The sequence below is a fragment of the Salvia miltiorrhiza genome, chromosome 3 (assembly GCF_028751815.1).
Source record: "Salvia miltiorrhiza cultivar Shanhuang (shh) chromosome 3, IMPLAD_Smil_shh, whole genome shotgun sequence".
Lineage (NCBI taxonomy): Eukaryota > Viridiplantae > Streptophyta > Magnoliopsida > Lamiales > Lamiaceae > Salvia > Salvia miltiorrhiza.
In genome coordinates this window covers 24080891-24104732 of record NC_080389.1, presented here as the reverse complement: position 1 = coordinate 24104732, position 23842 = coordinate 24080891, and the positions used below count along the sequence as shown (strand labels likewise).

The following is a 23842-nucleotide window of genomic DNA, read 5'->3' as shown; positions in this document are numbered from 1 at the left end:
TTTATCCTAATCTAATTAAATTATTTAAATATTTCCTTATCTATTTTTTTTTTCCTATTTCCAAATGCTAACAAATTTGTCAACATCAAGATCAGATGGAAAAACCTAGGGGAGATTTGCTTTGATACCTAATTAGCGTTCATCCCGTAAGATATACAGATATTGTATTTTTATATTATCGAATTTTATCATATTAAATAATTTAATGTACGAATAGTGGTTGTATATTTAAAAAAAAAAAATAGAAGGCACAAGAATATTTTTGAGTGAAAATTTAAAATGTCATATTCCTTAACTTATATATAAAAATGCCTTATTTTATAAACATAAGTTTCATATGCCATATTCTTTAAATACCTTTGATGCTGATGGGTGCGGTCAGATGATCTAGCCACCTACCGGTTCTTGACTGATAGTTGTCAAATCGGTCAAATGTACAAGACTTTCACAAAAAACCAAGCAAACTCATCAACATTAAAGGGTAAAATAAGTTTTTCACTTAATTAAATTTATAAAGTAGAATATTTTTAACATACAACATAAGGAATATGACATTTTTGCCCATTCACACAATATTTCTTTGTACATGACATTAAGAGTATCCCCATAAGTGACTTTTCCTCAGCCTAACCTTCAATTAAAATATTTATTTCTCTCTTATTCACATACACAATCCAATAGTCATATTATTTTTACTCTCATTAGTGACACTCACATGATCTAACCTTGATCTTATATTTAATTCCATTAATATTTAAAAATTAATTATAAATATAACTAAGTGGCACCAATGACACTGGTAGTCAACCGATGTCACTCATTTATGTGTCTTTTACATTTATTTTTTAATTTATAAATTTTGTTGAGTAAAATTTTGAAGTAGACAAAATGAAGCATAAAACACAATTTATGGTCACACATTGAAAAAACATAAAATTTGATCATTTTTATTGATTTGGACGTTTTTACCCTTAATAAGGCGGACCGGGTAGGATCAGACACGCGGGTCGCGTGCCGGGTCGGGTTAGACAGTTATGGCACTATTAGTGCCATAAGTGCCAAGATTTTACTTTGGTTTTATTTTGGATTTTCGTTAGCACTTATGGCTAATAGTGCCATAAGTGTCATACGTGCAACAGAAACAACAGTAATAGAATCAAGAAATCATAAACGGATCATTTAAACCCTAAATGAATAATATAAACCCTAAATATAACATCTAAACCGTAAATGGAACATCTAAATCATACGGGGAAGTGTTTAAAATGGTTCTTTTGGCACTTATGGCACTATTAGTGCCATAAGTGCCAACTGAAATCCAAAATAAAACCAAGTAATAAAATGATGCGTATGGCACTTATGGTACTATTAGTGTCATACGTGCAGCGAGCGCTGACTTTTCCCCGCGAGCGCGCAACTCGCCCATAAGCTTCCAGCGGCCGCGCAATCATCCAGCGGTCGCGCAATCACCCCAGCGGCCGAGTAAAAAGGGCAAATTAGGTATACCACCTAATTAATGGCTATATTTTGATGTTTTAAGATTAAGAGCCAAAAATTAATTTTCAATCTTCATTATGGTCATTTGACTACATTGTTTCAATTTTGTTTTATATGGATGACACTCAAGTCACCCTCTTTTACCAATGAGAATGGTCTAAATGAATATAAATATTATTTCATGCCATGTATATATTGTCAATTGAATTTATTAGCAATATCATAATTTTTCTCGTTTTAGTACATTTTTTTTATGAATTACATAAATAAATAATAGATCACATGTCATGCATATGTTGTTCAAAAAACTAGTAAGTAACCCGTTGAAATTCGACGGGATCGATTAAAATATAAATTTATGAAATTATTAATGCATTTTTTGTTTTATGAATTATTTTTCACAAAAATAGAGAATTTAATAAAATTATTTTAATGTAAAAAAAGTTATAATATTTATTTAAAATTGACCTAATTTAAATGTCTTATAAAATATATACGTAAACAGAGTTTTGATCTAAAAAATATTAAAAGAGAAATTGGAACAATTATTTGAAACGTATCTATATTAGATGTCTGTAGTTGGAACCAATAAATAAAAAATAAGAAAAAAAATAAATTAAATAATATCATTAATGACTTAACCTTTAAAAGTTTGAATAAATTATTAAAATGTGTTAATAGGGGAAAGTACCCACCCCCATAATATGTCTATGAAAAATACCCACCCCCTAGTAAGGGGGTGGGTATTTTTCATAGACATATTATGGGGGTGGGTACTTTTAAATTTGCAATTACCTCATAATCTATCGAAAATTTCATCATACAACATGTTAGTTGTTGCGTCTTTTAAATGACCTCTTTTTTTAGTGACTTTTGAGATTGCCACGTAGAATTGTCCATAACTAAGAATAGGTTTCGACAGGTATAATCCTACATTTGAAAGAGATTGTCCATGACTTTTATTTATTGTCGACATAGCAAAACAAACACTCATAGGGAATTGCCTTCTTTGGAACCAAATTGAAAATTTAGTGAAATGCGATGAAATCGTAATCATTCTAGCTATAGAAAACTTATTGCGCTCATTTTTTCCTGAAATGAGTTTCAATTCACTTACGTGTTTCTCAAGTTGAGTTAATATTAGCATGGTGTCATTGCAAAGCTCATTAGATTGATCATATTTTTTAGAAGCGTGATTATGCATTCCTCTTTCAATTTAATCTCACGATTTGGCAATCATTAACACTTGATCGTGTCGAGATATTCAACCGAGAATACCTGTTCATCGAGCTCAATTTGTTCATCTTCTTTGCAAATGCTGTCTGAACTTAGATAAACCATTTCTTTGATAGACATTAGAGATATGACGTAATCATTTATCATATCAATCATCTCATTAATTAGTGGGATTGGGTGCATGTGAGCTGACAAGGTGCAAGTCGGAGCCTATGAGTACTGAGGCGGCTAAGCTGATGCTGAAGGTGGGTTGTCGAAATTGAAAAAAAAAGTTAAGGTGCAGATCCATCCCTGAAGTAGTGAGTGCAATTAAACCCAGACGTTTAACCGCGTTTAACGGCGTTAGAGGTCTGGGTTTAATTGCACCCTTTTCTTGGACTATGAGGAGGTGTTTGCGCTAGAGTCGAGAATGGGGAGATAAATGCTCTAGGGGCCTGTACTTCAAGGGTGGATTTGCACCTTAACCCTAGAATTTATTTTGTTGAAATATTTATATAATGATTATGTAGATATTTAGTTTTTCAATATATCATGACTTTTAGATTTTTAATGGTTTTTAGATATAGAAATTGATTAAAATTTAGAAAAAAAAAATAAGAATGAATGAGAATTGAGGAAAATTAGAATGGAGTGATTATACGATGCCATGTAGGATAGGATTTATTTTGCTTTAATATATATATATATATATATAGGGGAGGGCTAGAATAAAAACACTCTTAAGTGTATAAAATATAAATGATTTCCAGCCCTTAGATCATCAAGATCTACGGTTGATTCGTAATCCTGTTGGATGAATTCGTGGTCCTGAGTTCGAATCCCAAAGGTAGCAAAAAATTATTTTTCACAATTCGTAACCGTGTTTGATGAATTCGTAACCATGTTGGATAAAATTCGTACATTAAAAAACGTTTATATTTATATTTTAAGAAGTGTTTTTACCGTAGCCCTCCCCTATATATACCACATTTGATCTACACAAGCCTAATCTTTTATAGTACTAAGTTCGAAAGCGTACTTTATTCTCGTATTCTACGTAGGAAATAAATCGAGAAAAAATTAATATTTTTTGTTAATTTGAAATAATATTTTTATATTGGAAATATAAGTCCAATACATTAATTGAACTAAAATGAGTTACATGATATCTCTAAACCCTAAAGTCAAGAGAATAAAGTGAAGTCAACCTACGAAGCCTCATCAAGTAAAGGACGAATATTTAATGCTAAAGATTTGACATTTAATGAAGTTCTCGATTTATCTGGAGAAAGGATAACAAAGTACGATTTTACCGAATGTCATTATCCACTTCGTACGATTCTGCAGATATCTGACAACACCCTTCCTTGGGTCAAACAAGAAGAAATCGACGCCAACAACAGGGGATTTGAAGATATTGTCTTCATCTCTAGTGTATAAATACCCTGATGTATCCAACAAAGAGACTACCAGAAATGTTGCGCATTTGAATTTCTAAAACATTCAAGCTCACATTCTTACTTCAGAAGAACTCAGTGTATCTCTGAAGAAAGGAATCCCAAAGTGTTTAAGAGTTTTCTTCTATAATTCTAAACCTAGATCCAAATACATTGAAATAAGTTAGAAAATCACCCATCAAACACCCACCCATTGTAAAAGATAGGTGTTAGGTGTTAGTTGTTAGTTGTTAGACTACTACCATCGGTGACACTTACATGAGTGTCACCGCATAAGACAAAACAAATGGAATTATAATTTAAATGGAAATTGGAGCAAATTGTGTGACTTTGGGCGGTGAACCGCCTTTGAGGCGTGAGAGAGTCACTGCTTATGTGGCACCCTTTCATTGGGTGCCACTTAATTAAATATATAATTTTAAATACTCCCTCCGTCCCATTGGGCTTGTCCCATTTGGTTTCGGCACAGTTATTAAGAAGAGTAGTAGTAGTGTTAAGTGTGTAGATAAAGTAGGAGAGAGAAAGAGAGAGAAGGTGATAAAGTAGGAGAGATAAAGTGATAAAGTGATAAAGTATGAGTGTTATTTATAGAAATGGGACAAGATGGTGGGACAAACAAAAAAGGAATACGGGACAAGATCAATGGGACGGAGGGAGTACTAATTTTTAAGAGTTTATTGTAATATAAAAAAATTAAAATTTAGAAAAAAAAAATCTATATATAGACTTCAAACTTTTTTTCATCAACACCATTTCAATATCCTTATTTTCTCAGCAATCTTTCAGTAGCCTTATTTTTTATTTCCATTTCCTCTTCATTTAGAAGCCATGGATCCAAATGACCCCAATTACTATTAAACTTTTGGATCTTTTTTTCACTCTCAAAATTTTTCAAATCCAGAAGATGTTCAAAATTCTCAGTATTACGAGAATTCTCAATTTTCTCCACACCTCAACCAAATTTCTACCCCTCACGAACATCCCATTTCACAAAATATCACTCGAAATTTATTTCAAGATGTCAAACACCCAAAGAAAAATCAGAAAGCTGCAAAAAATGTAGCTTGGTGCATGAAAGAAGATGTAGCGCTTATGTCTTCTTGGATCCGTGTTAGCGAAGATAAACAAATAGGAAAAATCAAAGAGGGGCGGCGATGTGGGAACGTGTTCAGAAAATGTATCATGAAGCTCAAAAAGAAAATCCAAATGAGATCGGTCCAAGGAATATCGAATCAATGAAAGGTCGTTTTAAACGACTTAATGAAAATGCAAACAAGTGGATTGCTGCTTGCAAAGAAGCAAATGCTAGAAGAAGGAGTGGAATGAGCCAGAAAGATATAGCGATGGAAGCTCACTCAATTTATGAAGCAGGTGGCATTAAATTCCAAGACTTGGTTGTTTTCAATGATGTTATGAGTAAACATCTGAAGTGGAACTTAGCAATCAATGAAGTGGGTGATGATCAAGAAAGTGGTGGCAGCACAAAAAGATCTAAGACTGCTGAAGATGGTGATTACTTTATCCCGTCCAATCCATAAACTCCAACTACTGGCGGATCTACTATGTCTTGTCCTACAGGTAGAGACAAAGCTAAAAGGAAAGGAAAAGGTAAGGCATTGACATCTGAATCTAATGAAATGTATGAACATATTCGTGCATTGAGACTTAGTAGAGATCATGAAAATGAGTTAATGACTGCTAAAATTGAATTGGAACATGGAAAGCTTAAAATGAATTCTCTGAAGATGGAAAAGAAAATGTTGGTCACATTGTTGGCGAAGGACCATTTATCTGCAAAAGAGGAAGAGATGAAAAGCCACCTCATTGCAATTTTATTTCCGAAGTAGTTTTGCTATTATGTAATTTTAATGTATGTTATTTCAATTCTGTATTGCTCTATGTAATTTGTTTGAATTTTCAATCCAACTGTTGAACATGCAAGTGTCTCTAACACTCTTCACGTGGTAGTCCATCACAATTTTCCTGTCATTTCACATCTCGATGTCCATCACACTTTTCCTCCTTTTAACATGCAAATGTCTATCACACATTTTCTGACATTTCACATGCACACTTATTAATCTCTGCCATTTCACATGCAACTTTATGACCCATAAGATTCTTAAAGATTTCACATGCATCCAAATGTCTGAACAATTATAAATGAATGGTTCACATGTACATGTCAGATAACTTAAAATTAAATTTTATCACTACATTTATTTTTCTATATAACATACCTCATATCCAGTACCTAACACATTCTAAAGCCAAAATGTCTTCTTCATCTTCAGATGAATGGGAAGAACGACGTTTTCAACAAAATTGTCAAATTGATCGCATTATTGACGATATGCTCATAAACAATCCCAATCTTATTTTAGGAACTTTGACTCAACCTAAACACTACTCTAGATTGACTCGCAAGAGTACGAGATCTATTGTAACGTGTAAGCTAACCCAAGTCGATCTCACAAGGAAAGTCTTTAAGGGCTTTTAGTAGTATCGTAGGAAAAAGCAATAAAAGAAAGCAGTAAAGAGTTTGATTATTAAACTAAAACTTGGAATTAAAAACTTAAGTAAAAACCGAACTTAAAATTAAACTAGGCGCTAGGCAAGATTTTAAAGAACTTAAATTAAACCTACTTAAGAAATTAAATATTTGTAAATTTAAAGACTTCTAATCTAGGCATAAACTAAAGTGCATAATTTAAATTGCATAATTAAAAAGAAAGTATAAATATGAACGAAAAACATGAACATGATTAAACGAAAGAAATTGAATTTAAATACGAAATACCGTAATTGTCTTGAACGTGTAATTGTGTCACGCAATCACAATCCAATAATAAACTAAAAATTGAATTGAAATCTAACTTAAAGCAATGAATTTGAAAACTATGAAAAATTATGAAAGCAAGTAAATTCCTAAGCTTCGGAGCAGTGCAGCCCTGGATGCTTCTTCACGGCAGAACTCCAAAATTAGGGCAAGAGATTGATATTTTTCAATGAAAAGTATGGCCCTATTTATAGACTTCAAATCTCTCTAGATCGCCATGGAAGTTGCCATGCAAAGTCGGACTCTAAAAGGAATAGAATCGTGCAAAGGAAAGTAAATCCAGATGTGACGCGCGCTCTGAAAATAATCTCCACCCTGGCGGAAATCGCGGCTCTCGCCAGAGGAACGGATGTCGTCAGAGAAATGGACCTCGCCAGAGAAATGGCTATCGCCAGAGAAATGGTGATTTCTCTTGCTAATGATTCCTCTGCATTTATGATTTCTCTGCTCTGCAGCGACAGAGCGCATTTCTCTGCTCTGACTTGGTATCTCTGGTGATGACTTCGCTGCACTGGAGATTGACTTCGCTGCACTGGCTATAGATTTCTCTGGCCTGGCTTTTGATTTCTCTGGCCTGTGATTTCTCTGCCTAGTGATTTCGCTGCTCTGGAGAGCTTGGTTCCGCTGCTCTGGCTTCCGCACGGGGTTTCGTTTCTCTGATGTGCCAGAGTATGCACATAAACACGATTCTTAGCCCAAACTCTCCAAAATTTGCACTCTTCATCTCGAAAACCTAAATCTCCTGCAAAGCATAAAATACACCATAAAACGCACCAATTTCCAGAAGATTTAACTTAAAATATAGCTCATGCAAACCCAAAAAATTAGAACAATTAAGCATAAATCAAACTTCTTCTTTCACCACTAAAAAAAGGTATTGTGATAGGGAACGTGAAGTTGGTGAGCAACGTTTAATGAGTGACTATTTTGTCCCTAATCCAACGTATACTTCGGAGCTCTTCCGGCGTAGATTTCACATGCAGAAATCATTGTTCCTTCGTATAGTGGATGTTGTTACTGCTAATGACAAATATTTTCAACAGAGACCCGATTGCACGGGCAGGCAAGGCCTTTCACCACTACAAAAATGCACTAGAGCTATGAGGGTGTTGGCTTATGGAACCGCAACCGATGCCGTTGATGAATACTTACGGATGAGTTCAACAGTCATGAGGGATGTTGTCATTCATTTCGTAGAAGGTATCATTTCTTACTTTGGTGACACATACCTTAGAAGGCCTAATCAACAAGATTTTCAAAGACTACTCTATGTTGGGGAACAACGTGGTTTCCCCAGCATGATTGGAAGTATTGATTGCATGCATTGGGAATGGAAGAACTGTCCTACTGCCTGGGCTGGTCAATATGCAAGAAGAAGTGGAAAACCAACAATCATATTGGAAGCCGTTGCATCATATGATTTATGGATATGGCATGCGTTCTTTGGAACTCCAGGTTCGTGCAATGATATTAATGTACTTCATCGATCTCCAGTTTTTAGTGATATATTAGAAGGTAGATCACCAAATATAAGTTATGTGGTCAATGGTCGTCAAAATGATAGAGCTTATTATCTCACTGATGGCATATGTCCCTCTTGGGCTGCATTTGTCAAGACAATTTCAAGTCCAGTGCTCCGAAAGCACAAGCTGTTCCCTCAACACCAAGAGGCTGTAAGAAAAAATGTCGATAGAGCCTCCGGAGTTCTACAAGCTCAATTTGCATTTATTCGACGTCCTTGTCTCATTTGGGATAGGATTTTGATGGGAAAAATTATGATGGCCTGTATCATCATGCACAATATGATAGTGGAAGATGAACAAGACACATACCAAAACTATTATGATCCCATAGAATTTTTTGATAGATTTACCTTCAGATTAAGATACATCTATTCACTATTCAACTGACAGAATTGCAAGTTTGTCTAACTACATGATCAACAGGGATCGACTTCGCAATCACGAAGCTCACAAAGCTCTTTAGAAGGACTTAATTGAGCATATATGGGTAAAATTAAAAAAAAAATTAAAAAATAATATTAACGACCAAAAAATTCGGTCTTTAAAAAAAATAAAAAAAATTATTAAAAATATAAACAATAATAAAAAAAATAAAAAATAAAAAAATAGTATTAACGACCGAAAAATTTGGTCTTTAAAAAATATTTAATTTTTTTTATTAAAAAAATTAAAAATACTAATGACCGAAATTTTGACCGTTAAAAATAAAAAAAATATATAAAAATTTTAACGACCGTAAATTCGGTCATTAAAAAAAATAAAATAGTTAAATATTAAAAAAATAGTTAATGACCAAATTTTCGGTCGTTAAAAATTTTTTAAAAAATAAAATAAAAATCGATCGTGAAATGATCCTAAATACGTCGTTAAGGCCGCAAAATTAACGATCGAAATTTTTGGTAGTTAATTTCGGTCGTTATAAGCCTGTTTTCTTGTAGTGTGATGGGGATAGTCCTAGAAGAAAGCCTGTTTTCGGTCGTTAACGATCGAAAATGGAAGGCCAAAACAAACCAGATTGAAGAATTTTATGTGCTGTTTTCTGCCCCCCAAAGTGTCCACCACAATGATCCTCATGGCACATTTTCAACACCTGTTGTTGCTCCTCTGTCGGCACACACCGTCGAATGACATCATCATTTCCAAGCTTGAAAAGGTGAGGAATCTCCCAATAATAGTGCCTGCATTGAGCTAAAAATCTCTTTCTTTCCTGCGATGTCAGCTCAGGCTCTGAGCAGCGCTGAGTTCGGCAAGGCTGGTAGAGGTGATCTCGGCAGAGCTGCTCTTATCAAAGGTTAATGCATATGTATGCTCAAAAGGAAAAGATTCAGGGATGCAATTGCGACTCGACTCTAGCAGATTTTTATCCAATCGGGAAAGGTGGTCAGCTACGTGATTCTCGCTCCCTTTCCTATCCCTGATCTCTACATCAAACTCTTGCAACAGTAAGACCCAACTGATGAGACGAGCTTTAGCCTGAGGTTTAGTCATCAAATATCGAAGTGTAGCATGGTCACTATGGACAATGACCTTAGACCCAATGATGTATGCTCGAAATTTATCTAAGGCAAAGACCACAGCAAGCATCTCTTTTTCAGTAGTGGTGTAATTTACTTGTGCGCTATTCAGAGTTAAACTAGCATAGTAAATCACGCGTAACATCTTATCCACACGCTGACCTAGCACCGCTCCTACAGCAGAGTTAGACGCATCACACATGATCTCAAAGGGTAATGACCAATCAGGTGCAATCACAACCGGGGCAGAACTTAACTTAAGTTTTAATGTTTCAAAGGCATGCATGCAAGAGTCATCAAAATTAAAAGGAACGTCCTGAGCTAGCAGTTTGCATAGAGGTTGGCTAATTTTAGAGAAATCTTTAATGAAACGTCGATAAAAACCGGCGTGACCTAAGAAACTCCTAATCCCTTTGACATCAATAGGGGGTGGCAACTTTTGGATTACCTCCACCTTAGCTCTGTCGACCTCTAGTCCATGCTTAGACACCACATGACCCAAGACAATTCCGCGAGTAACCATGAAATGACTCTTTTCCCAACTCAAGGTTAGGCCACTTTCAATACACCTTTTCAACACTACATCAATTTTAGTCAAACAATCACGAAAGGACTGTCCAAAAACCGAAAAATCATCCATAAAAACCTCCACGAATTTACCAATCATATCAGAGAATATGGACATCATGCATCGTTGAAACGTCCCGGGTGCATTGCATAATCCGAACGGCATCCTCTTCCATGCAAATGTCCCAAAAGGCGTGGTGAAGGCAGTCTTGACTTGATCTTCCGGTGCGATTGCGATTTGGTAGTATCCTGACAAACCATCTAGAAAACAATAAAAATCATGTCCTGCTAAACGATCTAACATTTGATCAACAAAAGGAAGAAGGAAGTGATCCTTTTTGGTGACGGCATTGAGTTTCCTGTAGTCGACGCACATCCGTCATCCCGTGGTAGGACGCGTCGGTACCAACTCCATCTTGTCATTGCGCACAACCGTCATTCCTCCTTTCTTTGGCACGACATGCACCGGGCTCACCCACTCACTATCGGCGACTGAATAGATAATCCCTTCGGCAAGAAGCTTAAGGATTTCCTTGCGCACAACCTCCATCAGCATAGGGTTCAAGCGTCGCTGGGCATCTCGCTTGGGTGTAGCTCCTTCCTCTAGGTTGATCCTGTGCATGCATGTGGCTGGACTAATGCCACGTATGTCACCTATGCTCCATCCCAGCGCTGCTTTGTTTCTCTTCAACACCTCGAGCAGCGCCGCTTCTTGCTCTAGAGTCAGAGTAGACGAGATGATGACTGGCTTCTCATTTTTGTCTTCTAAAAAGACGTACTTGAGATTGGTTGGGAGTTCCTTCAATTCGAGTGCTGGTTTCTTTGCCCCCACCTGTTCCTCCTCTAAGCTGGGCAATGCAGGTTTGGGCAGTGCAGGGCTGCTGGGCAGGTCAGCGCTGCCAGGGCTGAAGTTAGAGCAGCGAAGCTCCCGTGTCAGAGCAGCGCCGAACTCTCAGCTTCCCGAGCTAGTTCTTCCATGTTTGCTGATCCAGCGCAAACTTCCTCGCATTCCTGCTCCTGTAAAAATACCTTCTCAACCAAGCCATTAATAGCATCTATATATGAGCATTCATTCATAAGGTTAGCCGAAGGCATAGCCGGATTTTCATGCACTGAGAAAGACACCGACTCCCCCAACACTGACATTTTAATAGTTCCATTTTTGACATCAATCAACGTGTTAGTGGTCGCCATAAAGGGCCTTCCTAATAGCAAAGTGTGATCTCTACCATTCTCGTGCACATCCCCAATCTCCAGTACGACAAAATCAACGGGCACTATCAAACCCCCGACTCTAACTAGGATATCTTCTACTATACCACGGGGATACCTGACGGACCTATCAGCAAGTTGGAGGCACATGCGAGTAGATTTTAAATTACCTAACTCTAATTGTTGATAAATAGAGTAAGGCATCAAGTTAATCCCAGCCCCCAGATCCAACATACCCGTGGCTTCCTTACCATTTCCCAAAGCAATATTAATCATAAAACTACCTGGATCACGTTGCTTGGGTGGCAAAGATTGCTGCATGATTGTGTTTGCAACTTCGGAGACCAACACCTTCTCATTGTCACCGAACCTTCTTTTGTTGGATGCCAATTCCTTGAAGAATTTCACATATGCAGGCACATTTCGGATCACATCAAGAAGAGGCAAATTCACATTTACCTTGGCCAACATGTTGTAGAATTCTTCAAACTGACGGTCCAGCTTCTCGTTTCTCAATCTATTCGGAAAAGGAATCGGTGGTCGATATGGTGCAGTAGCTTTGTGGAGCTTGACCTCCTTCTCCTTCTCTCCTTCCTTTTGCTTGTCTGCCGTCTCTCCATCAGTCGGGCTGGTCAGCGCTAAGCTCGGCAACTCTGGTCTAGGCTGGACAGAACTCGGCAGCTCTGCTCTGGTCACGGTAGAGCTTGGCTGCTCTGCGCTGGTGAAAGCAGATCTCGGCTGCTCTGCGCTGGTCAAGGTAGAGTTGGACTGCTATGTGCTGGTCAAATTAGGGACCTCCACTTTGTTGTCCACCATCTTACCACTGCGAAGAACAGTTACAGCAAGAGCTTGATGCGTCTGAGCAGGTTGACCATGAAACTTCCCGGGTTGCTGTTGTTGTTGGATTTGCAAGGCACCAGAAAGTTGTCCAACCGTAGTTTCGAGCCTTTTGATCGTAGAAGCTTGGGACCCCATACTTTGTTTGCTCATCTCCATAAAGGCTTGCAGTGTTTCTTCGAGCGTGGATTTTTATGGTGGAATCGACGGCGCATTCTGTTGCGGAATGGATTGCTGTTGTTGGTATTGTGGTCTGTATGGTTGAGAAGATCCCTGCGGTGGTGGGAAATACTGTTGTTGTTGATAGCCCATCTGGGATGGTCGACGGAATTGATTCCCCCCAAAATTTTGATTTCCCCATCCTCCATTCGGCTGACTCCTCCTTCCTCCAACGATATTTTGTGGACCTTGATTCATGCTCTGGCCATATGGTCTGTTCTGCACTTGATTGTAGGTTTGCAATCCTTGTGCTGCATAGACCTCAGCTTGTCCTTCCGGGGTAAACTCTCCCATTCTATGGCACTCATTAGCTCCATGGCTGAAATCTCCACAGATACCACACGGCTCAACATACTGCATGGTTGGGTTCTGCAGAGTTGACATTGGCAGAGCTGGATTCGGTTGAGTTGTCATCGGCGGCGCTGAGCTCTGAACTGGAGAATTTTCCATCTTTTCCATCTTGAGCTGTTGAACTTCTCGCATGATCGAAGCCAATTGTTGCTGCATCTCGAACTGATTTGTCACGGCACTAGCCTCCACTCTCCGTCCACGGACTGACTTCTGTTGGGAGCTTTCGGCCAAGATCTTGAAAATCTCTTTCAGATCTGCCGCAGTCTTCTGAGCTATGTTTCCTCCTGCCGTGCTGTCCACCATAAATTGGGCAGTTTGCACTAACCCATCGTAGAAGAACTGCATCAACATAACATTAGTGAATTGATGTTGAGGGCATTGACGGAGGAGTTCTTCATATCTCTCCCAAGCTTCATGCAAAGGCTCATCCGCTCCTTGGGTGAATTCCATTATTTTTGTTCTCAGCTCTTGTGTTTTGTGGCTTGGGTAGTATTTCAGCATGAATTTTTCACAAGCATCTCCCCACATAGTGATAGAGTTGGGCGGCAGAGAGAGCATCCACGTCCTGGCCCGGTCTTTAAGTGCATAGGGGAAGCACTTGAGCTTGAGTTGGTCCTCCGTGAGAGTAAGCAGAGGAATCGTTTGCACTTGTGTGCAAAAATCCCGAATGAATTGTAGCGCATCCTCGCTTGGCATCCCATGAAACACCGGCAGTAAACTCGAGTCATTAGGTTTGAGATTGTAGTTTCTCACAGCAGTGGGAAGCACAATTGCCGACGTGTTGGTATCTCCAATTACCGGCCTGGTGAAGTCTCCCATGTATTCCATATGCTGGGCCATCTCCTTCTTTTCCTTGTTTAATTTCTGCCTAGGGCTGAAATTGGCAGAGCTGGCCTCTTCCTCCTTAGCTTGTTTTGCCGTTTCTGTCGTGTGCTCTGTATCGGCAAAGCTGGCGTCCTCTTTTGTTGGCTGCTCTGAAGGTTCAGAGTCAGAGCTGGCTGGCGAATCTATTTCCTCCTCTCCTGCGCTCTGCTCTGGTAGTTCAGAATCAGAGTAAGACTTGGCAGAGCTGGCTTCTTCCTCTTCTACAGTCTGCTCTGGAACTTCAGGTTCAGAGTCAGAGAAGAAATCTTCAGTTCTGTCACGTTTTCTCCGTCAGAGCTGGAGTTTGAACCGTCTGCTCTATCGTCCCCGATCACTCCCTTGCAGCAATTCTTCCTGAAAATCCCTTCGCTCGTACTATGCAAAGGAGAAACCAATTTGCCTTTAAGACTACGGCGTCCCTGCATGCACAACACTGAACAAACGGATTACACGCACCGAGTGGAAGAAACGTAAAAACAAGAACGAGAAACGCTGGAAATTAAATAAAGCAAGTAAAAACGATACAACTAAAACGCCTAAAACTTTCCCCGGCAACGGCGCCAAATTTTGACTCAACCTAAACACTACTCTAGATTGACTCGCAAGAGTACGAGATCTATTGTAACGTGTAAGCTAACCCAAGTCGATCTCACAAGGAAAGTCTTTAAGGGCTTTTAGTAGTATCGTAGGAAAAAGCAATAAAAGAAAGCAGTAAAGAGTTTGATTATTAAACTAAAACTTGGAATTAAAAACTTAAGTAAAAACCGAACTTAAAATTAAACTAGGCGCTAGGCAAGATTTTAAAGAACTTAAATTAAACCTACTTAAGAAATTAAATATTTGTAAATTTAAAGACTTCTAATCTAGGCATAAACTAAAGTGCATAATTTAAATTGCATAATTAAAAAGAAAGTATAAATATGAACGAAAAACATGAACATGATTAAACGAAAGAAATTGAATTTAAATACGAAATACCGTAATTGTCTTGAACGTGTAATTGTGTCACGCAATCACAATCCAAGAATAAACTAAAAACTGAATTGAAATCTAACTTAAAGCAATGAATTTGAAAACTATGAAAAATTATGAAAGCAAGTAAATTCCTAAGCTTCGGAGCAGTGCAGCGCTGGATGCTTCTTCACGGCAGAACTCCAAAATTAGGGCAAGAGATTGATATTTTTCAATGAAAAGTATGGCCCTATTTATAGACTTCAAATCTCTCTAGATCGCCATGGAAGTTGCCATGCAAAGCCGGACTCTAAAAGGAATAGAATCGTGCAAAGGAAAGTAAATCCAGATGTGACGCGCGCTCTGAAAATAATCTCCACCCTGGCGGAAATCGCGGCTCTCGCCAGAGGAACGGATGTCGTCAGAGAAATGGACCTCGCCAGAGAAATGGCTATCGCCAGAGAAATGGTGATTTCTCTTGCTAATGATTCCTCTGCATTTATGATTTCTCTGCTCTGCAGCGACAGAGCGCATTTCTCTGCTCTGACTTGGTATCTCTGGTGATGACTTCGCTGCACTGGAGATTGACTTCGCTGCACTGGCTATAGATTTCTCTGGCCTGGCTTTTGATTTCTCTGGCCTGTGATTTCTCTGCCTAGTGATTTCGCTGCTCTGGAGAGCTTGGTTCCGCTGCTCTGGCTTCCGCGCGGGGTTTCGTTTCTCTGATGTGCCAGAGTATGCACATAAACACGATTCTTAGCCCAAACTCTCCAAAATTTGCACTCTTCATCTCGAAAACCTAAATCTCCTGCAAAGCATAAAATACACCATAAAACGCACCAATTTCCAGAAGATTTAACTTAAAATATAGCTCATGCAAACCCAAAAAATTAGAACAATTAAGCATAAATCAAACTTCTTCTTTCACCACTAAAAAAAGGTATTGTGATAGGGAACGTGAAGTTGGTGAGCAACGTTTAATGAGTGACTATTTTGTCCCTAATCCAACGTATACTTCGGAGCTCTTCCGGCGTAGATTTCACATGCAGAAATCATTGTTCATTCGTATAGTGGATGTTGTTACTGCTAATGACAAATATTTTCAACAGAGACCCGATTGCACGGGCAGGCAAGGCCTTTCACCACTACAAAAATGCACTAGAGCTATGAGGGTGTTGGCTTATGGAACCGCAACCGATGCCGTTGATGAATACTTACGGATGAGTTCAACAGTCATGAGGGATGTTGTCATTCATTTCGTAGAAGGTATCATTTCTTACTTTGGTGACACATACCTTAGAAGGCCTAATCAACAAGATTTTCAAAGACTACTCTATGTTGGGGAACAACGTGGTTTCCCCAGCATGATTGGAAGTATTGATTGCATGCATTGGGAATGGAAGAACTGTCCTACTGCCTGGGCTGGTCAATATGCAAGAAGAAGTGGAAAACCAACAATCATATTGGAAGCCGTTGCATCATATGATTTATGGATATGGCATGCGTTCTTTGGAACTCCAGGTTCGTGCAATGATATTAATGTACTTCATCGATCTCCAGTTTTTAGTGATATATTAGAAGGTAGATCACCAAATATAAGTTATGTGGTCAATGGTCGTCAAAATGATAGAGCTTATTATCTCACTGATGGCATATGTCCCTCTTGGGCTGCATTTGTCAAGACAATTTCAAGTCCAGTGCTCCGAAAGCACAAGCTGTTCCCTCAACACCAAGAGGCTGTAAGAAAAAATGTCGATAGAGCCTCCGGAGTTCTACAAGCTCAATTTGCATTTATTCGACGTCCTTGTCTCATTTGGGATAGGATTTTGATGGGAAAAATTATGATGGCCTGTATCATCATGCACAATATGATAGTGGAAGATGAACAAGACACATACCAAAACTATTATGATCCCATAGAATTTTTTGATAGATTTACCTTCAGATTAAGATACATCTATTCACTATTCAACTGACAGAATTGCAAGTTTGTCTAACTACATGATCAACAGGGATCGACTTCGCAATCACGAAGCTCACAAAGCTCTTTAGAAGGACTTAATTGAGCATATATGGGTAAAATTAAAAAAAAAATTAAAAAATAATATTAACGACCGAAAAATTCGGTCTTTAAAAAAAATAAAAAAAATTATTAAAAATATAAACAATAATAAAAAAAATAAAAAATAAAAAAATAGTATTAACGACCGAAAAATTTGGTCTTTAAAAAATATTTAATTTTTTTATTAAAAAAATTAAAAATACTAATGACCGAAATTTTGACCGTTAAAAATAAAAAAAATATATAAAAATTTTAACGACCGTAAATTCGGTCATTAAAAAAAATAAAATAGTTAAATATTAAAAAAATAGTTAATGACCAAATTTTCGGTCGTTAAAAATTTTTAAAAAAATAAAAAAAAAATCGATCGTGAAATGATCCTAAATCCGTCGTTAAGGCCGCAAAATTAACGATCGAAATTTTTGGTAGTTAATTTCGGTCGTTATAAGCCTGTTTTCTTGTAGTGTGATGGGGATAGTCCTAGAAGAAAGTCAACAATTAAGCTATGCGTTTGTAGTTTGAAAACTAAAGATTTTATTCAAAAGCAACCAAGGAAATTGCATTAATTGTCATGGCCGCGTAACCCGTATACTAGTCTAAGAAAATCGACTGATCAGCTGACTTGCACCTTTAAAATAAGAAATCTAAAATTAGTGGGTTCACCTATAAACCACGTCCATGGATGTAGGATGATTTCTCTAAGTATCAGATTTCCCTTTATCGATGGCGTCCCTATGGCTTTTAGCCCCCTAAAGTCAGGGGGGAGAGCTGCCCACTACCTTAACGTGGTTTTTTGGCACCAATTTCTCCCCCCCCCCCCCCAGCCTTTCGATGGAGGCAACTCTCCCCCTGACTTTAGGGGGCTAAACGCGAGGGGGACCCCTATCGATAGGGGGAAATTGGTGCCAAAAAGCCACGTTGAGGTAGTGGGCAGCTCTATCCCCCCCGACTTTAGGGGGCTAAAAGCCATAGGGACGCCATTGGTAGGGGGCAATTTGATACTTAACCCAACTAACTATTATATTGCATACTGATCTGCACAACGCCGGAGCAAAATTTAATTCTTTAGCATCACCATGATCATTGACCCTTGCAACACACATTGTGAAATATGTGTAATGCCAAGTAGCAACTGAAATCCCAACAATTGGAGTTGACACAAAAGAGCCACATATATAATTACTAGGTAGATAAATCTCAAACAAGAGTTTTTAACACATAGAAACCTAGGCATGCAGTTGGGCAAAAGGGAAAACAAGCATACCATACTAATACTATATACATAGTTGATTACATCCAGACGACATTTTTCGTTGCTTGTCGGCTATGTATATACATACTATATACATAAAACCTGTGGTTTATTGACATATAGACGACATTTTTCGTTGCTTGTCGTCTATGACCACAATTCTTGTAGTGGCTCCCAGCACAGGTACCCCAACTTCGGCTCCCAGCGCCAGTGACTCAAGCCAAAGACTAAGGCTAATGTAAAAAGGGGTTTAGGCCTAATTATCTAAGTTAATGGGCCTAAAGGCCTTAATTAGTTTTATTCCTATGCTTATAAATAGAAGTTCTATCATTAAATATCGGAACTCGGTCATTTCTGAGCTCGACTTGTAAAATGAAAACATACGAAGCATAGTGAAAAACTGCGAAGACCCGTCGATGTAGATCTTTATGATCGAACCACGCAAATTCCTGTGTTGTTTATTGCTTTAGATGAGGTGAAGATTTTTGTTTCATCATATATTCAATAGTTTTTAGATATATAATGATTTTTAGATATTGAATAGTTTTTGGATATAAAAATTGATTAGAAATAAAAAAAATAAGAATGAATGAGAATTGAAGAAAATTATAATGGAGTGATTATATGACGCCACGTATGATAGAATTTATTTTGTTGAAATATGTATATAATGATTATGTAGATATTTAGTTTTTCAATATATCATGACTTTTAGATTTTTAATGGTTTTTAGATATAGAGATTGATTAAAATTTAGAAAAAAAAAAATAAGAATGAATGAGAATTGAGGAAAATTAGAATGTAGTGATTATACGATGCCACGTAGGATAGTATTTACTTTGCTTTACTATATATATATATAGATAAATACTACATTTGATCTACACAAGCATAATCTTTTATAGTACTTAGTTTGAAAGCGTACATTATTCTCGTATTCTACGTAGAAAATAAACCGAGAAAAAATTAATATTTGTTGTTAATTTGAAATCACATTTTTCTATTGGAAATATAAGTCCAATACATTAATTGAACTAAAATGAGTTACATGATTTCTCTAAACCCTAAAGTCAAGAGAATAAAGTGAAGTCAACCTACGAAGCCTCATCAAGTAAAGGACGAATATTTAATGCTAAAGATTTGACGTTTAATGAAGTTCTCGATTTATCTGGAGAAAGGAGAACAAAGTACGATTTTACCGAATGTCATTATCCGCTTTTGTACGATTCTGCAGATATCTAACAACACCCTTCCTTGGGTCAAATAAGAAGAAATCGACGCCAACAACATGGGATATTGAAGATATTCTCTTCATCTCTAGTGTATAAATACCCTGATGCATCAAACAACGAGACCATCAGAAACGCTGTGCATTTGAATTCCTAAAACATTCAAGCTCTCATTCTTACTTCAGAAGAACTCAGCGTATCTCTGAAGAAAGGAATCCCAAAGTGTTTTAAGAGTTTTCTTCTAGAATTTCAAGATTTGATTTTGCAGAGATAAGATACAAATATTTCTTAGTTTCTAGGTGATTCACATTATAATTCTAAACCTAGATCCAAATACATTGAAAACGCTATTGTTCTTCATTGTAACAATGCATTTATAAGTTAGAAAACCACCCTTCAAACACCCACCCATTGTAAAAGATAGGTGTTAGTTGTTAGCTAGTTGTTAGAAGAAAGTCAGCAATTAAGCTATGCGTTTGTAGTTTGAAAACTAAAGATTGTATCCAAAAGCAACCAAGGATATTGTACTAATTGTCACGGCCGCATAACCCGTATACTAGTATAAGAAAATCGACTGATCAGCTGACTTGCACCTTTAAAATAAAAAATTTAAAGTTAGTGGGTTCACGTGTAAACCAGGTCTGTGCATGTAGGATGATTTCTCTGAACCACATAAAAACTATTGTTTGCTTTAATTACTTCAACTATTTTATTTCAGTCTTGCTTAAATTAACTATTATATTGCATACTGATAATTTGCACAACGCCGGAGCAAAATTTGATTCTTTAGCATCACCATGATCATTGACCCTTGCAACACACATTGTGAAATACTCCCTCCGTCCCGGCCAAGACGCTACATTGGCTTTTCGGCACGGGATTTAAGGAGTTGTAGATTAATGTTTTAAGTGTGTAATAATAAAGTGATAAAGTAGGAGAGAGAAAGTAATAAAGTGATAAAGTAAGAAAGAGAAGGTAATAAAGTGATAAAGTAAGAGAGAGAATGTAATAAAGAAATACTTAATTAGTGTTAATTAAGTGTTTAAAATTCCTTATTTTTGCCAAATATAGAAATGTAGCATCTTCGTTGGGACGGCCCAAAAAGGAATATGTAGCATCTTGGGCGGGACGGAGGGAGTATGTGTAATGCAAGTAGCAACTGAAATCCCAACATGCAATTGGAGTTGACACAAAAGAGCCACATGTATAATTACTAGGTAGATAAAACTCAAACAAGAGTTTTTAACACAGAGAAACCTAGGCATGCAGTTGGGCAAAAGGGAAAACAAGCATACCATACTAATACTATATACACAGTTGATTACATCCAGACCTAGTCGAAATGGACAGAGATCTTATCCATGAGATTGGCAACGATATCCTTGGACTGCTTGAGCAGGCCGATGCTGCTGTGCAGCTTCTTCCTCTTCTCCGACACGGACGGCAGCTCATCCAGCATTCTCTCCAGCCCATTCCCCTGCGGCCCCATCAGCTCGTTGATGATCTCCTTCTGCATCTCCCTATTCACCAGCTTCTGCACGCTGAAGAGCAAGTGCAGCACCATGTTATCCACCATCCTCCTCGTCGCCACGTCCCAATACGCCTCCATCCTCATCTTCAGATCATACGCCGCCTGCACGTCGTCCGAGTTCAGGCTCCGCAGATGAGCAATGTTCACTACTCCGAACCTACTAATGGTCACCAAATGAAAATCATTTCCGTGAATCCTCTCCATGAAACCGCCCTGCCCCGCCATGAGCTTGTTCCACGAGGCGCTGTATTCGGGGTTGCACGTGTAGTCCGTGAGCTTCTCCATCTCCACAAGGTCGCTTATCCACTAGGCCGAGTGGCGCTTCTTCCTCGAGATGAGATTCTGCGCGGCTCGTCTCGTGCAGGAGATGAGCTGCGGGTAGTTGTCGCAGTGCTGCAGCAGCACGGAGACCACGACGGTGAAACGGCGTCGCGGATATCGCCTTCACCTTCTTCGCCAGCAGAGCGCGGAACGCGGATTTAGGGATGAAATTGGGAAGCCCGACCAATTGACTGTCCTTGAGAGCCTTCATCTCATCGAGCAAGAAATTCTGGTTGGAATCGTAAGCGGATTTTGTAGAGGTGAGCTCGTTAGAGAATTTGTTGAGCATTTCAGCCAATTTAGCAGTGGCAGTATCATGCACACCAGAAGCAGCAGCAGCATCGAGACACTCATCGAACTCGCCTTGCAACAAGATCTTCCTCAGAGAATCTCTAGCGGAGCCAAGGATGTTCATGAACGACGTCATTGCTTCAGAAATTGAACTCAAATGCTTGGGCATTTTATTCAACTCCTTGACGTTGGCCGCGAGCTTCTCGTTGATCTTGCGCACGATCTCAGGCAAGCATTTGACGATAATGTTGGCCTGAATCATCGTCAACCTCTCCGCCAAAGCAGGAATCCCAACAATGGACTTATCAATCCTCGAAAGCAGGGGATTATTCTCAAAGAGCTTCGCCTCTTCATCCCGAGCTTCTTCATGCGTCTCCTCGCCGATGCGGTTTCTGATGCAGACATAGCCGAGGCCGATGTTGACATCGTCTGCGACGATCTTCTCTAGCAGTCCCTCCGGCGACTTGTCAGCCTTTGTCACGACGGCGAGAGTCCTTTCCCCCGTCTTGTCCACGCTCTGCGACATCCGAATCGACTCACACGTCGGGAAATCGACGCCGGCGGATAGAACGTTCAGGATTATGCTCTCCTCCGGCGAAATGTACTTCATTATGATGTTGGAAATTTGTTGGGAGATATCCTCCGGCTGGCCCTTAACCGGAACCCTAGTGATTCCGGGGAGATCGATCATGGTGAGATCGGGGATGCCTTTCTTCTTGACGACGAGAGTCAAGGGGGTGTTGGAGATCCCCTTCCCTTTGCCGGCGATTTCCTGAGTGGTGTACATGATCTCGTCGACGACGTTGGCTTCGTCGGTTTGGACGGTTTTGCCGTTGAATTCGAGGGAGAGCTGGAGGTCGGGGCTTGGGTGATTCTTGAGCCTCATGATGAGAGGGAGTCTCGTGCAGATGCCGTCGCCGCGGGGGAGGCGGATGCCGGCAAGGGACTCGAGGACGCTGGACTTGCCGGAGGACTGGTCGCCGACGACGACGATGGTGGGGAGCTGGATGCCTTCCTGCATGATCTTGAGGTGGCGCAACTTGTCTACGGTGTCCAGCAGCGGCCGGATCCGATTGTTGTAGGGGGAAACCATGGGAGCATCGGGAGTGGTTACCGGCGGAGTTGATTGCTGCTCTTCGTCTTCGTCTTGGTCTTGAGCTTGTTGACGATGGTGTTTGGATATCTTGAGAATATTCATCTTGGGCACAGACTCTACAGTAGTTGATGACATTTCGTCGCTAGTATCAATTGCAAAGCGCATTGAGAATGGAGAAGTTTGATGGAATCAGGTGATTTTATGAGGTTGCTGAAGGTGGTGATTAGATTACTCTACTTTTATTAGACCACATGTGAGGCTTGCTGGTTTAAGACTATCATCATTCATGATCTAACTCAATCTACCTCAACTTTTAAATAAAATATTTATTTTTATTTCATCCACATACATAAGCTATATAATACTCTTATTAATGACACCAACCCAATATGAAATATCTTTCTTTTTAATTATCTACTAGAACGATCTCTCGTGCGATGCACGGCGAGTATCGAAATTAAACAACATCAATTATTCAATAAAATTTTGGATTTGAAAACGTAAATTTTCAACTTTGTATAAAGTGTAATGACAATTATAGTTATTAAATAATTAATAATCATTTGATAATGAAAATTAGCATTATATTTTATTATAATTATAAAGTATGATGCTTCATACTAAATAAATAATTCACAAATATAAAAAAAATAATTTGAAATTATATTTTTTAATATATATACTAATTTCATCTACAAAGTTAAATTAACATTAATACAAAAAAATTATTTTAAAAAAAGAGTTATAAAATGAAACAATATATATTCCTTCACCTCTATTACATTTAAACTATTATAATTAAAAAAAATATATGTAAACACAAACTCATGATATTTACTTATTTTTATCTAAAAAAAAATTAATTAATATAATAGAAAAAAGTAAACATGTCATTAAAGAGAAAATTAACACTCATTAAAGTAGAGAGGAAGGATGGCGACGCAAACCCTAACCCTAGCTTCTCCAACAATCCAACCTCGCCGCTGATTGCCTGCTGCTGCAGTCCGATGACTG

The 23842-nt window shown here is 38.4% G+C and overlaps 3 protein-coding genes and 1 pseudogene across 3 annotated transcripts; 3 read left to right on the top strand and 1 right to left on the bottom strand.

The window, feature by feature from the left end:
* The first annotated feature begins 5344 nt into the window (after positions 1-5344).
* On the top strand, positions 5345-6016 carry LOC131018554 (uncharacterized). Its single transcript, XM_057947269.1, has 2 exons — positions 5345-5678; positions 5748-6016. Exons 1-2 carry the CDS (start codon positions 5345-5347, stop codon positions 6014-6016), a joined length of 603 nt encoding a protein of 200 aa, XP_057803252.1.
* Positions 6017-7922: 1906 nt separating this feature from the next.
* Positions 7923-9827, top strand: LOC131018553 (uncharacterized). The gene is made up of 2 exons (XM_057947268.1): positions 7923-8793; positions 9751-9827. The coding sequence occupies exons 1-2, from the start codon at positions 7923-7925 to the stop codon at positions 9825-9827; spliced, it is 948 nt and encodes a 315-aa protein (XP_057803251.1).
* A 6199-nt stretch (positions 9828-16026) lies between these two features.
* On the top strand, positions 16027-17022 carry LOC131018552 (uncharacterized). Its single transcript, XM_057947267.1, has one exon. The coding sequence runs from the start codon at positions 16027-16029 to the stop codon at positions 17020-17022; it is 996 nt and encodes a 331-aa protein (XP_057803250.1).
* Positions 17023-20792: 3770 nt separating this feature from the next.
* On the bottom strand, positions 20793-23016 carry LOC131015680 (dynamin-related protein 4C-like; annotated as a pseudogene).
* Positions 23017-23842: the final 826 nt, after the last annotated feature.

What these genes read in the sequence shown, in the direction of transcription:
- LOC131018554 (XM_057947269.1), top strand. Translation starts at nt 5,345, where the DNA reads ATGTATCATGAAGCTCAAAAAGAAAATCCAAATGAGATCGGTCCAAGG. An exon ending in ATCTAAGACTGCTGAAGATG is followed by an intron (nt 5,679 to 5,747) that starts GTGATTACTTTA and finishes CTTGTCCTACAG; the next exon opens with GTAGAGACAAAGCTAAAAGG.
- LOC131018553 (XM_057947268.1), top strand. Translation starts at nt 7,923, where the DNA reads ATGAGTGACTATTTTGTCCCTAATCCAACGTATACTTCGGAGCTCTTC. An exon ending in GGGAAAAATTATGATGGCCT is followed by an intron (nt 8,794 to 9,750) that starts GTATCATCATGC and finishes CTGCGATGTCAG; the next exon opens with CTCAGGCTCTGAGCAGCGCT.
- LOC131018552 (XM_057947267.1), top strand. Translation starts at nt 16,027, where the DNA reads ATGAGTGACTATTTTGTCCCTAATCCAACGTATACTTCGGAGCTCTTC.